The 17,877-nt window shown below is 44.0% G+C and overlaps 1 protein-coding gene across 3 annotated transcripts in view; it reads left to right on the top strand.

Annotated features, from left to right (window-relative positions):
• Positions 1 to 12,254, top strand: part of RASGRF2 (Ras protein specific guanine nucleotide releasing factor 2) — a 190,902-nt gene extending 178,648 nt beyond the window's left edge. For all 3 annotated transcript variants that reach the window (XM_059694194.1, XM_059694193.1, XM_059694195.1), the window contains exons 23-27: positions 1,336 to 1,533; positions 2,792 to 2,871; positions 4,561 to 4,678; positions 5,258 to 5,326; positions 7,826 to 12,254. In XM_059694194.1, coding sequence (XP_059550177.1) covers positions 1,336 to 1,533; positions 2,792 to 2,871; positions 4,561 to 4,678; positions 5,258 to 5,326; positions 7,826 to 7,918 — 558 coding nt within the window. In that variant the 3' untranslated portion in view covers positions 7,919 to 12,254. The remainder of the gene's footprint in view (positions 1 to 1,335; positions 1,534 to 2,791; positions 2,872 to 4,560; positions 4,679 to 5,257; positions 5,327 to 7,825) is intronic.
• Positions 12,255 to 17,877: the final 5,623 nt, after the last annotated feature.

Here is a 17,877-nt window from a genome sequence, read left to right as displayed (position 1 = left end):
GGCTTTGCATTTCACTGTGTGGCATTTGCTGTTTATGCCTGCCCACCCCCTCACCTTCCCATCTAGCTAAACTCAGTGCCTTAAGGTCAGGGGTGCTGATTTATGTCCTTCTGTTTCCAGCACCTAAAAGAATGCCTGGTTCATAGTAGGTACTCAATATAAAATAAATTTTTAATGAATATGCATATTAATAATTCTGAGGCACTATATCTATCCCAAGCCCTAGTTCTGTTTTCATTATCCCCAGCTTTAATAAATGTTCCCTCAAAATCTCAAAAAAAAAAAATCTTAAGGATTACAAAATCATCAAAGAATGCCTGTACCCATCAGATTTAGTATCTATATTAATAAAAGGGTAATATGCTAATTAGACCAGATGTCTTCCAGATGTCATTCTGGACATCCTTCCTGATGAAGCCGGGGCAAGAGGGAAGCCAGCCTGGGTCCTGAGTGCCTGCAGGCAGCCGGAGGGAAGCCAGCCCCAGTCCCGGGTGCCTGCGAAGGCCAGAGAAGGGAAGCCCGGGCCCCGGGTGCCAGAGGGAAGCTGGTGCCGGCAGCCGGGGGAAGGAAGGCCTACTCTTGCATGAATTTTCATGCATCGGGCCTCTAGTACAGATATAATATTAGATCACAGAGTCTCTTTTTAGCAATCAATCCTATTCTGCCCTTTTTCTTTCCATATTCTGTGTTGAGCTTCTTAAGCTATTTCTTTTTCCCTTGGCTTTTATTAAAAGAATTACAGTGCTTAGCCTTGAAAGTATAGGTCCTTTTTCTGCTGGTGGGAAAAAATTCAACAAGATAGGAAAGAGTAAATATTCTCTCTTCCATTTCACTGAAGTGTTTCTGGTTTGAGAGTTGATCAGGTTAGAGACAATATGGGGGTAAAGTGTCTTCTTTCTCTGTGATAACTGAGGCTTCCTAGAGTGAATATTCCACACCAAAGGGGGCAAGGAGTATGTGGAGAGCCCCCAAGAAGGGAGACCCATGATCTGCAAAGGTTGCCATTCCTCAGGGGTTATCTCATTCTATTCCATTTCCTCAATAATTGTTGGAAATGGCTCCTTCATCAAAATTACTGATGAGCTAAGTCACCTCTTCCTCAACAAGCTGATTCTAAGCACTGCCTCTCTTCCCTCTGAAGATGAACAGGTGCTCGTTAGTTTGTTAGTATCAGTATAGACTTTAGTCACTCCAGAAAGTTGTCTAAATCTGGACCATGGTCTCCATGCCCCTTGGTACCTGCTTTCCTGACATTTTTGCAGGTAACTCGAGTATGTGGCCTGAATGCATTACCTTGGCTCTTAGCTGCCTCTTTTGGCTTTCCTGTTGTCTCAGATGAGTAACCTGGTGGCCTCCCAGATAATGAATTACGCAGATATCAGCTCTCGTGCCAACGCAATTGAGAAGTGGGTGGCGGTGGCAGACATTTGCCGATGCCTGCACAACTACAACGGCATGCTGGAGATCACCTCAGCCTTGAACAGGACCGCCATCTACCGGCTGAAGAAAACCTGGGCCAAGGTGTCCAAGCAGGTGAGCATCAGCGTGTGACACATCCTGCTGCAGAGAGGCTGGGAGACCTGAGCGAAGATAAATATTACTAATTAGGAAAAAATTAACGGAAACGAGCAGCTCAGTTGCCAAAGAAAGGTGCCAATGTGGGTAATTACTGTGTTCTTACCACTTAATTGATTCCACTCAGTGTACTTCTAAATGGTTCATTTAGAAAAGAAAATACAACCCAAAACCTTCATTATGATATATTTGGGGATAACCTCAAACAATGTGGTTGACAGGAGTTTTTTCCTGAATTATTTAGAGAGGGCTCACTGATCTCAAGTGATGTCGAGTGAACATTCTCTCTCCCCCAGAGAAAAGGTGCAAATGCCTTAGGGCCTGACACGAGGGATGAGGGGCCTCAACATTCATCTCTTTCTTTGTTATTCATGTAGTAAATGTAAAGTTTCGGCATGATGACTTAGAGGTACAGATATAGAGCTTTATTAATTTTCTCAGCATGCTCATGCTGTCATTTCCATTCAGATAACTTCAATCACAAATTCCCCTGGCTTTTCCTCCTGGCCTTCTCCGTGGGTGTTGGCTAGTGTTGGGAGAGCCACTCCAGGCTTATGGGACAGGGTAGTCTGAGGAGCCTCAACCCGGGCATTCCTAGTGCTTTTCCCAGCCAAGCTGCCTGGATGCGGGTGTTCCCAAGTGTGTATCATCACCCCCAAGGGCCACCCTCTTTTCCTACCATGTGCCATGAAAGTCCAGATCAATGTCAACAACAATTCCTTGGTAATTTCTTGGTAAGTATCAATTGTATTTTTCTAACAAGTTGATGATGATGACCACAAAAAGAAAAAGGATTTGGAGGAGAGGATATTGGTAGGTCCATAACCAATTAACCAATATGTACTTGGATGATTTGGAAATTAACACTCAAAGAGATTCATCACGAAACCCCCTGACATGGGACTTCACCTTTAATAGTCTCTGTTCAACATGTGCCTGTCAGTCCTTTAAGACCCAGACTTTCTCATGCATTGCCATTTTACTTTCTACACATTTTCTTTTCTTTTTGGCTAACTGAGTGGTATAGTCACTTTTTCTTCTCCACATATTTTTCCCCCCACATCAAATTTAAATATAATACCTCATCTCAATACTTTGAAAATTATATTCCATCACAGAAATCTGCCATTGTGGAAGAAAACTGAGCATCTTTTAGTAACTCTTATCAAACCATAGGAGTATTTCATGATATACTAAGGCATCTATTTCTTTCTAGACAAAAGCTCTAATGGACAAACTTCAGAAGACTGTTTCATCTGAAGGAAGATTTAAAAATCTCAGAGAAACCCTTAAAAAGTATGTATGTCTATATTAAATTAACCATAATTTATAAATATATTTAAATAATTTATATAGTATATAGATAGAGGCCTACCTCCTACTTTGCTTTGTAAAGAAAAACAAATAGGAAACAGCTTTCATCATCTACATATTTTTCTGATTTTCCTTTTCACTTGGAATACTGTGCACATAGTGTCATATAGATATACTCACAGTATGCAGAGTATTCCAAAAAGAAGAAAAATGTCACAACAGTAAATCAAACTGTGATTTACTATAAAAAGTTTGATTGGATATTTCTTAAGCTAAGTGCAATCATATCCTGTGATTTTTAAAATTTAAATATTCCAGTATCGATTATTGTTATCTATTTTTGGCCTTTTATTGCTGGATCTTTCACTGTTGAGAGAGAAAAAGAGAGAGGAGAATAAAGAGAATAAGATGGAGAAGAATAGAATAGAATAGAGTAGAGTAGAATAGAATAGAATAGAATAGAATAGAATAGAGTAGAGTAGAGTAGAGTAGAGTAGAGTAGAGTAGAGTAGAGTAGAGTAGGACGGATAGAATAGAATAGAATAGAATAGAATAGAATAGAATAGAGTAGAGTAGAGTAGAGTAGAGTAGAGTAGAGTAGAGTAGAGTAGAATAGAATAGAATAGAATAGAATAGAATAGAATAGAATAGAAATTTATCTTCTACAGCTGGTTTTCTCACTATCTGCACATAGGTCCTGTGATGCCAAAAGTAAAAGAAAGACTCCTAGTGATAACAACAACAATAGCACAATAACTGTTCACTGAATAGTTATTAAGTTACAGACTCCATGCTGAGTGCTTGATGTGTTTTATTGGGCCTCACAACTAACTAGAGACATATGTTTTATCGTCTCCATTTTACAGATGAGGAAACTAGTTCAGAGAGTTAGGACAGCATCACTTAGTAAGTGGTCAAGCTGGGACTCAAACTCACTTCTCTCTGGTTCAAAGGCCCATGGTCTCAGCTCTAGGCTCTGAGAAGACCAGTGTAACCCTCCTCAAAAAACAAACAAATAAAAAAACAAACAGGGTCTCACTTTAGTGTGCAGTCGTAACATTAATTACATCTATACAATTAAATACTAACTAAAACAGAAAACCAGTTTACAACCTCTAATCACAGTGATTTTTCCACCCTGTTCAAGGTTGAGTGTTGGCAATTTAATGAGGTGAGGGCTTAGGGATTCCCTACCTGCGTTTACCCCTCAGAGGAGTGTGGCCAATTTACAGTACTGTAAACAAATACTGCCAACAAGCACTGTTAGCAAATAGTTTGTATTTGTCGATAAGTTATCCTGTTGTTTGAACATGTCACTGTCTCAAACACATAGTAAAGCATGGGCTGTAATTTGTGTTATATTCTATTGTGAGAAGATGTATTTAAAACTCTGCATATCAATATGATTGCCTAACCGCTATGTTGTACACCTGAAACTAGTACAGAATAATATTGAATGTGAACTATAATTGAAAAACAAGATGGAAAATTGTATATGTTTTTCATCACAATAGAAACAAATACTCTGTATACCGTAAGTATGCTTTTGAAAATGGAATTAGAAGACTCTATTCTTCAGGATGAAGCAGCATAGTTGCTTCCTGTTTAACTGGGGAGGGAAACCGACATGTGTGTGAACGAGCATGGGAACAGCTCCTCTTGGTCTTGCAGTTGTAACCCCCCAGCCGTTCCTTATCTGGGGATGTACCTGACAGACCTGGCATTTATTGAAGAAGGAACACCAAACTTTACTGAGGAAGGCCTTGTCAATTTCTCCAAAATGAGAATGGTAGGTGATAATTTCCTAATCAGCCCATTTCAATGACTTCACTGGCTTATGGAGAAGAGGCTAAGTCATGAAAGTCACTGCTTGCTTTTTAATCTCGAAGTGGACGAGGTGGTGGATGCTGGGTCTAACACCTGATGTTGGCCAATTGAGATTTTCAGCTGAGCCATTTCAGCTTGCAATCTGAGCAAAGGGGGTGGGGAATAAAGCTCCTGGGATGGCTGTCTAAGACTGACCAGTGAGAGACGACAGATGCTGAAGGCTTCTTGCTCAACAATGAGGTTCTGAGCACCAACCTTAGAAGCAAGGAGCACATGGACAAGAACATCCAGAGCTTGCCTCACCTGAGCTGGCCTCCCAGTGCCAGCTGCTTCCTGATTGTGAATTCAGTATCTCCGTGCTGTTAGCATTTCCTATAGCTCATTGAAAGGCAAGAGAGCCCTGCGCATAGGGAATGATCAGGCAGAGCTCCAGATACCTCACTGAGGAAGTGACTAACTACTCTGGGCTGAGCTCCCAGAAGAATGTGCTGCAACACAAGGAAATACTTTCTTTTTGCTTCTGTTGTCGTTTCTTTGTTAGATATCACACATCGTCAGAGAGATACGCCAGTTCCAGCAGACATCCTATCGAATAGACCATCAGCCAAAGGTAATATTATGGTTGTAAGAGAATTTAATAAAGAAAAAAGAAGAAATTATTGAATTAGAAACTGCAGTAAAGTTGATCAATAACACCAAAAGCTGTCTCACAGAAAAGACCAATAAAATAGACAAATCTTTGGCAAGTCTGATTTTTTAAAAAAGAAATAAGGCAAAAGACACCAATTTATCATCAAGTTCTATTGATTTTACATCCTATAGTTCTCTTGACTCTGTCTACATCACCATCACCCCTGGTCTAAGCTACTAATATCTGTTACCTGGTCTACTTGTATTCACTCTAGAATGCAAAATCCATTCTACAAATTACAGCTGGACAGAACTCTTTGAAACACAAAATAGAATATGTCTTCAACTTTCATAAACTACTAGAGGCCCGGTGCACAAAATTCGTGCACGGGAGGGGGGGGGGTCCCCTCAGCCCAGCCTGCACCTTCTCCATCCGGGACCCCTTGGGGGATGTCTGATTGCTGGTTTAGGCCTGATCCCGGGGATTGGGCCTAAACTGGCAGTCGGACATCTCTCTCACAATCCAGGACCACTGGCTCCTAACTGCTCACCTGCCTGCCTGCCTGATCACCCCTAACAGCCTCTGCTTGCCAGCCTGGTCACCCCCAACTACCCTCCCCCCAGCTGGCCTGATCACCCCTTACTGCCCCCGCTGGCCTGGTTGCCCCCAACTGCCACCCCTGCTGGCCTGGTTGCCACCAGCTGCCCTCCCAATCATTCTGGTCGCCCCATGCAGCCTGCTGTTTGGTCGTTACTGTTACTGTCATGGCATCCTGGGTAATTTGCATATTCCTCTATTATTAGTATAAATTTTACTGGTTTCCCATTGCTATTAGAATAAAGAAAGAAAAAGACCTTGCTGTGTCCAAGAAGTCTTGCGTTATGTGGTCCCTACTCATCTTTCAAGATTCCTCTCACATCATATACCCCTTTTACCCTTTCTTCTCTCCATTCCAGCCACAACTGGCCTTCCTTCTTTCCTTCCTTCTTTCCTTCCTTTTTTCCTTCCTTATTTCCTTCCTTCCTTCCTTCCTTCCTTCCTTCCTTCCTTCCTTCCTTCCTTCCTTCCTTCCTTCATTCCTTTCTTCCTTCTTTACCTTTTTAAGTGATATAATTTTTTAGAATAGTTTTAACTTTATGGAAACATTGAGAAGGTAGTACAGAATATTCCAATATAATTTACAGCCAGTTTTCCCTACTATTTCTTGGAACTTGACAAACTTATCCTAAAACTAATAAGAAAGCTTAGATAGGCAAAAAACAGACAAGGGTTTTTTGGGGGTTTTTTTGTTGTTGTTGGTTTTTTTTTTTTTAATAAGAAGAGTAAGGGAGAGCTTTCCTTACCAGATTCAGATACATGTCCTAAACTATAGAGAATAAAATAGGATTATATGGGCCCTGGCTTGTATTGCTTAGTGGTTAGAGTGTCAGCCCGAGGACTGAAAGGGTCTCCTGTTCGATTCCCAATCAAGGGTATGCACCTGGATTGCAGGTCAATTCCTGACCCCTTCCACTCTCTAAAAATCAATGAAAGAAATATCCTCAGGTGAGGATATTTTAAAAAGGATTATCTAAAAATGTATTATACAGGCACAGGAATGCAAATTAAATGGAGCAGGATAACGTCTAGATGCATATTTTATCTATATGAAAATCTAATCTATAATAATAAAAGCATAATATGCAAATCGACCAAATGGCTGAACAGAGGAAAGACTTCCAGATTACCTTCCAGACGAAGCCAGGGGTGTGAGGGCCAGCCTCTAGTATGGTATAAAGGAGGCTTTCTTTAAGTACTGGAAAGAAATGGACCATTCAGTAAATAAAGAATTTTGCCTCTCCATCTTATATACCATTCACAAAAATAAATTCTAGATGAGTTCATTACCTAAATAGAAAAGGCAACATTAAATTATTTTAATAAAATATAGGAGAAAATATTTATGATCTTTAGGTTTGAAAGACCTCCTTGAGCACAGAATGCAAAGCTGTAAAAGGCAAGCTTGATAAATTTTACCGCATCAAATTAAAAAACTTCTGCATGACAAAAGGCAATTGTATAAAAAGTCAAAATTCAAGCAGTAGAATACAAACCAAATGATAACCGTGTGCCTCTCGAGGGAAGAGCCCAACGAGTTGGGAGAACACTAGAGATGTTTGGTTTTATTATTATTATTATTGACACTATTCCGTATGTTCCCATTTCTCCTCTCTTTGCCCATCTCTACCCAGCCCCCACTCTCCTTCCCTCTGGCCATCACCATACTACTATCTGTGTCTCTGGGTTATGCCTATATGTTCTTTGGCTAACCCTTTCATTGATTTTATTTTTTAACATTGAGAGTATATTAATAATTTTTAGTTATGTAAATTTTTAAATGTTTACGAGAATATGTTGAATTGTCAGATGCTATTCAGAAAAATGCAACATACCAGTGTTCTGAAAAAACTTACAGCTAGGATTTCCTTTTTTCTTCAGGTCACTCAGTACTTGCTGGACAAAGCCCTCATCATAGATGAAGATACACTGTATGAGCTGTCACTGAAAATTGAACCTCGGCTCCCTGCTTGAAGATTTGGCCTTGCCCTGGGTCCGGGGAATTTTCATGGAAGGGGGGACAGACAGAACTGTGCATGCCATGCCTCCCACAGTACCGTGAGGATGGGGCAGGGAGACCAAAACAGGTCTCCTTTGTCCATGGAAGACGGAATGTAACTGGATTCTGTCTCCAGGGAGGGAAGCCAGCTGTTTGGGGTCAAAGACAGATGCTTCAGACTTGGGTGGGAAGGTGAAAAGAATGATATTTGGTAAAGTTGGTGGCACATTCTGCAGAAAGAGAATGTACTATGGGGGTTGTGGTAGCCATTTTAATGACACAGGTAAGAGGGTAAATTTCAAACTGTGCCCCAAGTTCTGTTCAAACTTGGGGATGAGGATTCCTGGACAAGGCCTCTGATGATTCTCTGGCACTTCACTGGGCTGGGCACACCTACCCCTCTTCTCCTGGGATTTCACTGCCTCCGTTACATTTCCTTTGTCACAAGCTTCCAGAAAAGCCCAGGCTTCCTGTGTAGGGATGGGCTGGCATCAGCAACTTCAGTCTACAGCATGTGCATGGATTTCAGCGCATGGAAGAATAACGGCATGTTCGGAAACTGCCTTGTCCGTCTTTAGGTAACAGGAGAGGAAAGATATGATAAAGTCAAGTGCATTTGTACATAACATTTCTTTAATTGAAAACTCAAAAGGCTGTGCCCCAGATGATTCCAGCCAGTGGCTTCGTGGGGTGGGTGTGGTGCCCGAGAAGCCACCGCCCTTGGAGGGGCAGGTGCAGGGTTTGCAAAAGGTGCCCACGCACCTCACCGGCAAAACTGTGGAATAAGACAGAGGCCGCGGCGCTGTGGGGAAGAGTGGGCGGCAGTGCTAAGGGAAACGGCATAGCACGTAGGAGCCCTTGCGCCCTGCGGTCCTTGTTTTCTTCCTCCCCACTCACAGTAATGTGGGAATCCATCCTGGTGTACACACACCATTTTTAGGCTCATTTTGGAGATTGGTTGTATTGTTTTAAAAGTTGGTTAGTGAGAATTTCTTTTTAAAACCCACACTTCCACATGCACTTGGTAGACAGTTCTTCCCCCGCCATCTTTGTTTTTAAATTTTTATATTTTTGAGTGGAAATATTGTATGTGTATGGAAAAAAGGGTCCAACCACTCAACAACTGTTATCTCAGAAAACCAACTGCTGGGGGTAGTACTGCTATCCTGCGAGGGAAAAGTGACCTTGCTATCCCCAGGATTGTCGGTTGTTGAAGAAATGGGGCTCTCTCATGTTTACCTCCCTCTCCTCTTCTCAGGGAGACCTCTGCTTTGTAAAAGAAGGAAAAGAAAAAAACATACGGTTATTGTTGTCTGAGCCTATTGCACCTGATATTTTCACTTCGAGGCATGAAGTGTATCAATGCTGACAATGAACAAAACTGATCTGTCTATTTTCCCTTTTTCTTTGCACTTTAATTATGTTGTTAGAGCTAGTAGCTGACTAATATCCATCTTGCTGGCTCATAAAACCTGGTGGAAGGGCCAGCTTTGATAATGTACCATAGAGATGGAGAGTGTACATTTTTCCTGCATGGTAAGGGCCATCTCTGTACATAACTATATACTGAAATATCAAGTAAGTAAAAGAAAATATTTATAATATTTGAGACTATTCCAAAAATATTTTCAATAGCTCATATTAGCCAACAGTGTAGCACTAAGCCCAAGCAGGATTACTTATGGATGCTTTCTTCTTCTTTTTTTACAGAAAGTTGCTTGTTTGTTCTCTTTAGTTTCAATTAAGAGGTTGAAGCACCTTGATGCATGATAAAAAGCATGGGTTGTTTGGATCCTAACAATGCATAACTTGCAATGTATTTCTCAGTGTTCAGAAACTGAGAGCTTCAACTAATGTGTCAATTGCACCAAGCACCTCAAAGTCTTGCATAAGAAAAGAAAGTAAAGGTTAACTTTCTTGACTCAAAAGCAGTCTTGGAAGGTGAGTGAAAACCAGAACAATCAGTGAAAGGACCACACACAGTACTTTCAGGCAAAATAACTCCTAGAAATGTTAATGCCTTCAGTTTTGCGTTGGAGTCCCCAAAGTCTTCCGGAGGGGGGGCGAGGGGGGGGGTGCTTTCCCTGGAAGTTTGGAGCCGTATTTCTCTGACTCATATGTTCCAGAGCCACTGCAGCCATTCCTATTAAAGAAAAATAGGCGATAGAGAAATTTCTAAGTTCTCCCCCGCTTTTGGTATGCAGGTTTTCTTCAAGTAGTGACAAAGCTTTCATGTTTATTTCCTGCAGAACGGTGGAAGCGCCCCCCAGTGGTCAGCAACGGGCACTGCCAGTTGCTATGCTGACCTTTAGCATTTTATTGAGCTTTCCAAGTTCCTCCAGCTTCCTGAAGCCTTGCTGGAGCTGGAGAGAACCCCGCCTCAAAGGGAGTTCCTTTTCATGGCCTGCACCATTTCTGAGCCAGCGGGGATAGGAGGGCACATTTTAAAAGCCTCAATTTAGTCACATTTAAAATCCCCAAGAGCAACTGGTGATGTTTCCTCCAGTTGTTACAGCACCTATCCTCTCTGCTTTGAAAGCTTCCTGTGTATTGCTGGAGCCTGCACTCTCGGCTGCGGCTGCCTATATCCCATTGTACGAGACCCACTTCTAAGAGGAGATGGGAAGTCAGCCTCTAGCAATGAAGTAGCAAATACTTTTATTATTTCAAAATTAACCCAGAAAATCAGAAGTAAAATTCCATTTCACGCTTGCAGATGAACACCCACATTTCATACTATCAAGGAAATTATCTTGCGGCTTTTAGGGGATTCCATTGGTTATTGACTAAGACATCCAGTTTTGCTACAGGGACAAATCTCTCCCTTAGGCCAATATAGTATGTGACAGACTCAGGCGTGAAGTAGAATGTTGTCACTTTTCCTTAGTGTTTCTCTGAAGGAATTTAAAGAGGGGAATTTTAAACTACTGTTGTGATAGCTTCAAGTGGCTCTCACACAATGTCCCGATTACTGTTTGTTAAATTTCAGTATATCTTAAAGTACTACTTAAAAACAAATGAAACTCATAAATAGTGAATAACTTGAAAGAGAGACATCCGTTACATTTCAGCTTGGAGTGTGTGTGATGATGGACCACACCTCTTCTTCTCTCCCGGTATTATATGAGACAAGACTTTTGGTCAACAATGATTGGGCCACCTTTAAATTCCCAACTAAAAAGAGTAATGCAGCAAGAGGGGTTATTCTCAATAAAATTAACTTGTAAAATAAAGGGTTTTATTTAGCATTTCTTTTTAAAGTTTGAGTTTATTTTTTTTTTGAAAAAAATATTTCCCTTCATCATAAAGTATGTAAGATTATTTTAAAAATCCAACCGGTAAAGTTTATCATTTTGACTACTATTGAAATGGGATACAATGATAACTATTATTTATGGCTAAAGAATAGAACCAGGTTCATGTCCACATCCAGAAGAAATAAATGAATAAGAGTCCTTTTCTTTTCAGTAAGACAACAGATTGTAAGTTTAAATAACGACTTGATTACAGATGTTACTGCGTGCATCCTGGTAATAAGACTTGAGTCAATGAAATCTAACCTAGTGACATTTCTTCATTTCAGTTAGTGACGTAATATTAAGGCAGGGCAGAGGTAAACAGAAAGTAGAAAACAACCATTTTGCTGTAGTTATGAATACATGAATGATTCCAAAAATTCTTTATCTGGCCTGCCACACAGCATGACTTTAACATCAAGGTTGATTGTACCTGATCTCATCTGCTCAAGGAAAATATAATTCTACTTCACACGCTGAACCACTGTCTTTTACTCACCCATCGCCCTTTCCCCTAGAAAGGCAGTTATGAAAGACCGCTGGATGCGGCTTCCCAGCCCGAGTCCCAGACTCCATTCTACATCCACAGCTGGGAAACCTCAGGCCAGTGCTGCAGCCTCTCTGAGCCTGTTTTCTCGCCTGCAAATGGAGTAAACAGTAATTTATGTGCTGCCTACCTCACAGGGCTGTCATGAGGACAAAATGGGTTAGTCTCTAAACTGTAAAGTGCTGTCTAAATGTGAGGTCACATGATTACCATCCTCATCTCCCTCTTGCAGAAGACTTAAATGTATTTCTGTGTGTGTGTGTGTGTGTGTGTGTGTGTGTGTGTGTGTGTGTAAGGGACAGACCCATGTGTTACTTTGAGAAGCATATTGTTTGTGTCCAGTTACTTTGGAAATCTACTGACCTGTGATTCCGACAGAGGGATTTGTGCTTTGGCCTAACGCTTGCCGCGTGAGGTATGGGCTATGCCTACATGCAGATTAAAATGCGCCTTTCTTGAATTCTCAAATGGCTCACTGGTCTCTTTTATTCTTTTTGTATTTTTCTACAGTGTCTTCTTCATAGCAATGGGCTCCTTCAGAAATGTTTTACTTCTAAAGTTTAGGGGGGAAATGGTTTAGAAGATGTTCATGTTGCAGACACTCAGGATCAGAGAATTTGAGAGACCTTGAAAGAGATTTGAAGGGTCATCTAGTCCTACTGTCTTTCCAGGGCTTAAATCTTTCCTGTGACATGCCTGGCCCATGTTTGGCTACCTCCAGGCACACACAACTCACTACTGCAGGACCAGCTCTGCTCATCTACTGCCAACCCTGCGCTGACAGGCCGTGGAGGTGGAGGCAGAGGCCCACTAAGTCTGATCTTGGGTGGGCTCCTGAGCCTTCCGAGGCTGGGTGCCTCATCTACAAAATAAGTCTCATATCTGCCCCTAGAATTATTGCATTTTTATATGGAATGATACACACGAGGAGACTTTGTTTTGGTAGTAGATAAAGTCGCCCTAATGTTTAGAACTGGAGAGATCATGAGGCAGCTGGTGAGTACAAGAGAGAGCTGAGAAGAGGAAGAATGTGGATCCCCATGGCTTCCTTTTCCAATTCTGAAATGAGCAATCAGGCAGGTGGGGATCCAGGAAGCCTGGTTCCCTTCATCTCATTCCCTGGCCATCCTTGCCTGTCAGTCAATTCTGGGTCCTGCTATATCCAGATTCCAACTGGATTCAGGGGCAGAAAAGAAAGAAGCCCCAAACAGATATCCTTTAAAGCAGCGGTTCTCAACCTTCTGGCCCTTTAAATACAGTTCCTCATGTTGTGACCCAACCATAAAATTCTTTTCGTTGCTACTTCATAACTGTCATGTTGCTACTGTTATGAATCGTAATGTAAATATCTGATATGCAGGATGGCCAGCAGGGGTCCTCAAACTTTTTAAACAGGGGGCCAGTTCACTGTCCCTCAGACTGTTGGAGGGCCGGACTATAGTTTAAAAAAAACTATGAACAAATTCCTACGCACACAGCGGCGACAAAAACACCCGGCGGGCCGGATCGATGTTTTCGGCGGGCTGCATGTGGCCCACGGGCCGTAGTTTGCGGACCCCTGGGCCCAAAGGGGTCGCGGCCCACAAGTTGAGAACCGCTGCTTTAAAGCAAATGATATGGCAGTTGTGTATTTCATGTCTGTTCCTGTCTCAGTGGCAAGAGCCAGCCACATGGCCGCACTGGCTACTGGGGATTGGGTAGAGCCCTGCACTTTGAAAGGAGTTGGCAACAGTGGGAGAGGAACAATGGTATACAACAAGGGTGGCATCTGAAGGATTCTGGGAAATCTGGAATCTCTGCTGTGCATCACATGTAGAGGCTGCCATGCCTATCAACCACCTTCGTAATATGCTTGAAGGTGACCCAGAGAGTGGCACCCCCTTTTCTTAACCATGTCCCAGCTAACTTATATAAAATCTACGTTATAAAAGGCCAGGGTCCGTAACGTCCAAAACGACCGAAAGGATGACCGAACACCAGGAAGTGCATGGAGCACCTCTAGGTCTCTCCCCACCCTCCGCGCCCAGGCTCCCATCGCTGGATGGCCAACGGGGAACCAGGGGGACCTGGGCTGGGTGGCAGCGGAGCGGGACTGGGGACTGGGGAGCGGGCACAATGCAGACCCCCTGGTCCCCCCAGCCAGCAGGCTCCAATCGATCCTCAGTTTCTTCTGAAAGGAATGTGGTCCCTCCACTGCACAGCCTCGCGGGACTCGGACTCACCGCTGTGAGAGGCTCTGGAGCGGAGACTTCAACAAGGACTTCAGCGCCTGCAGCGACCCTCAGCCTTCCCTGCTGGGAGGTGGACGGAGAGCATCAGCTTTAAAGCACAAACACCCTCCTCGGGAAAAACCGCCACCTGCCTACTCCACAGAGCTTCCGTGTCTGCAAGAAACTGTGCCTGTGGGATAGGCAGGGCCAGAGCCTGAGCTGAGTGGTTCTGCAAAGGCGGCTGGGCCAGTGCAGGGACAGAGGGAGGGAGGGCGGGGCAGGAGCAGGGGGCAGCCCTGGTTCCCTGCACCTCCTCCCACAGGCATGGCCCTTCCCCGTGTTATGATAAAAGGAGTTGTGTTTTTCTAACTCTGTCTGGGTAAAGGAAACAAGTGTCTGTTGACTTCTGATCTTACTCTCCAAGCTGCCAGTTAATCCCTCTGAATGCATCATATCCAAACCTCCAAAGGATCCGAGGGGCAGGTTCAACCTTCCTTCCATAGTTGAGGAAACTGACCAACAAACACATGTGTCTCATGCCTCAGTGTCAACTCCCGTGGAAATCTCCAGGTAATAACTCAGACTGTATATCTAAGGGTATATTTTCTTCTGTTTTCATGTTTAATTCAACCCCAGGAATCAAATAATACAATAAAGAATAAAATGAGTTCAGAGGGTTCAGCATTGTATTCCCAGGGCCCTTGGTTCCACACAAACTGCAGAGCTCAGTTATCCTGAGATGAAAGAAAAAGAAAGAGAAACGTGAAAGGTTTCCCAGCTCAGTCACAGAGGCATCTCATAGCCACATACTAAGGACACAACATTAACTTAGGGGTGGAAAGGACACAAAAGGAATAGAAGATGGAGGGTGATCTGCGGAAGGTGGGCCCCACCAGGTGATGACGGGGGCAAGCCTGTGGGAGGTGGCCAAGTGCCCCACCTCTGCTGAGGGGTGCATGCGTCTGTCCTGGGAGCTGCGGCTGATGGAGAGGGAGGCTATGGCTCTATGTGGATGAGTTGCCAGTGAGAGCCTCCCTGCAGCCACAGTACTCAGTGTTCTCAACACAGCGGGAGCACAGGATCATGTACACAACGTCACGAAAGAAAACGCATCCTATCCCCAACTTATTCACAGACTTCTATTTCTGGTATCTATATTCCCAATGTGTCCACAAGTACATTTGGAAAAAGAAAAAAGATTTGTACGTGATGTGACTGCATCTTTAGAAAACCCAAGTGATCACAAGCAGAGCACTTTTAACACCTAATGAGCCAAATACACTGATGAACAAAAATAGACCCAGAGATACAGACGCATGAACAGACTGTGGAGCCTCAGAGGGAAGGCAGGGGAGGGTGGGTGGGAAGGAAGAGATCAGCCAATGGCCTTATGTGCATATATGCATCACCCCTGGACACAGACAATGGGGTGGTGAGGGCCCGAGAAGGGGGGGTAGTAGGCTGGAAAAGGTTAATAGGGGGAAAGGGGACCTATGTAAACCATTCAACAATAAAGATTTAATAAAAAGAGTAAAAAATAAAAGAAAATAAAAATGTAAAAGAAAAGAAAATAAAAGCCAAAAATAATTGTCCTGGCCAGGTGGCTCCATTGGTTGGAGCTTCGTCCTATACATTGAAAGGCTGTGGGTTTGAACCCAGGTCAGGGTGTGTGGGGGAGGCCACTGAGCAAGTGGTGCCTGGAGGAGGGAGGCTCCTCAGACTTAAACACAGTCCAGGCCTCGCCCATGGTCCAAGGCCCATCCTCTGCTGAGTGAGACCGGACCTCCCAGCTTCCTGTTGAGTCCCTGGTCTCTGAGTCATAGGGCCACTTCCCTATGTTCCCCAGAATGCACTGCTCAGTAACCATCTATACTAACAAAAGAGTAATATGCTAATTAGACTGGACATCCCTCCAGACAAAGCCACGGTGCCGGGGGTTGAGGCAGAGGTAGTTAGGGATAACCAGGCCAGCAGGGAAGGGCAGTTAGAGGTGACCAGGCAGGCAGGCAGAGTGGTTAGGGGTGATCAGGCAGGCGGGCAGGTGAGAGGTTAGGAGCCAGCAGTCCCGGATTGCGAGAGGGATGTCCGACTGCCAGTTGGGGCCTAAACCAGCAGTTGGACATCCCCTGAGGGGTCCCGGATTGCTGGATTGGAGAGGGTGCAGGCTGGGCTGAGGGACTCCCCCACACACCCCGGGCACGAATTTCATGCACTGGGCCTCTAGTTACATTATAAAATGAAGGGTTGAGGTAAGGTTTATGGATGGGCACCTTAATGTCCATTTGTAAGGAATTGGGAAAAGAGATAAAAGAAGGGTTTCTTATTGTAACTGCCATTCTTTAGACTCTACATTTCTGTGCTTTTCAAAGACCTTATCATTTTCATTCTTGCTGGGTTGGAGCATCATCTGGTACACCAAAAGGTTGTGGGTCCGATTTCAGGTTAGGACACATACCTAAGTTGCAGGTTCAATCCCGGGCAGGGGTGCATATTTGGGATGCCAACTCAGGGTGCAAACTGGAGGCAAACTCTCTCTCTCCTCAGCCTCTCTCTCTAAAATCAATAAACATATCCTCAGGTGAGGATTTTTTTTTTAAAAAAGCCTTTTATTTTCTGTGTCTGGGATGTGGGCTATTTCAGGGCCACTGGATTTATTTCTCTTGGTACCTGAACTGACTTGAAACTGTGTGTGTGCAAAAGAACTATTTTGGGAAGAAATAAGCCTAGACTCCCCTCACTCCTGTCTCCATCCTGATCCGCAGAGCCCAGTCTCCTCAGCAGCTGGTCAGCCCCACAGGCCTCCAGTTCGCTTTTCCTTCTGCCAGGAGAGGCCCGCAGGAGTGGGAGGGACTTGGTCCATTAAAAGAGAGTGTGCACACTGGGAACTCTGACCCTTAAGAGGATCATGTAATCAGTTTGCTTGGTCCCAATCTATGATTGTTTTAATAAAATAACGTGGAAGGGCCTAGAAAATATCTGCGTATGCCAGGTGTAGAAAGGATAAGTATTGCTTTGTAAAAATTTCAACTCAGTGTGGCAGGTCATTGTGATAACATATGTATTCACTGAGGTGTGACAAGTACACAGTTAAATGCTTGAATCTTAAGTGTACAACTTGGAAAGATTTTACACGTGTGTGCACCCACACAACACTCCCAAAAGAGGGGATTTCCAGCGCCCAGAAGGCCCTCTCCTATGCTCTCCCCGCCAGTATCCCCAGGCAAAGGGAAAATAGATGCTTTGCTATGGGTTACATTGAAAAGAACTGGAAACGCTGAAAGAGAACCACTCTAGGTGGAAGGTTATTCCCGGGCTCCACCCCCTGCTCCATCGTCTGCTCTGAGCACCGATTGGTCCCAGAGAAGAAAAGGAACCAGTTGTTGGTGTGCACGTGGCCACAGAGGCTGCCTACGTGACAGTCACCAGGGGCTAGGCAGCCCCAGTGGCAGGGCAGCTGTCCAAAGTCCTGGTGGGTCACTGCTATTTACGGCCAACCTTTCCGGTTGGTGGTGCCTGCCCCAAGGAGGGCTATTTTTAAGCGGGAATATGGCCTGCTGGGTTTGCTGGGTGGCATATTAAGCTGGTGTGGATAGAAAGTGAGATTATCTAGCAATCTGCTTCCCACGTGGTTGTGATTGCCCTGAATCGGGGCCCCAGGAAGGAGGTCCCTCGTCCCTGGCTCAGAGCTTGATTAGCAGCAGGAGAGCGGGAGCTTTAGACATCTCTTCCTCCCAGACCTGAGCGGCTGGGGTGGGGGTCATTCTGCAGACCTAACCGCAGCCCCAGGGCTGGTGCTCCTGAGGGAAGGTAGAAACAAGTCCCCTAACTGGTGTGGGTTTCCAGGCAGGTCCTTCCACCTCGATGCAGGACTGGGCAGCCAG

The sequence above is a fragment of the Myotis daubentonii genome, chromosome 4 (genome assembly GCF_963259705.1).
Source record: "Myotis daubentonii chromosome 4, mMyoDau2.1, whole genome shotgun sequence".
NCBI lineage: Eukaryota > Metazoa > Chordata > Mammalia > Chiroptera > Vespertilionidae > Myotis > Myotis daubentonii.
The sequence above is the reverse complement of the archived record's forward strand: the minus strand, read 5'-3'. Positions and strand labels throughout refer to the sequence as shown.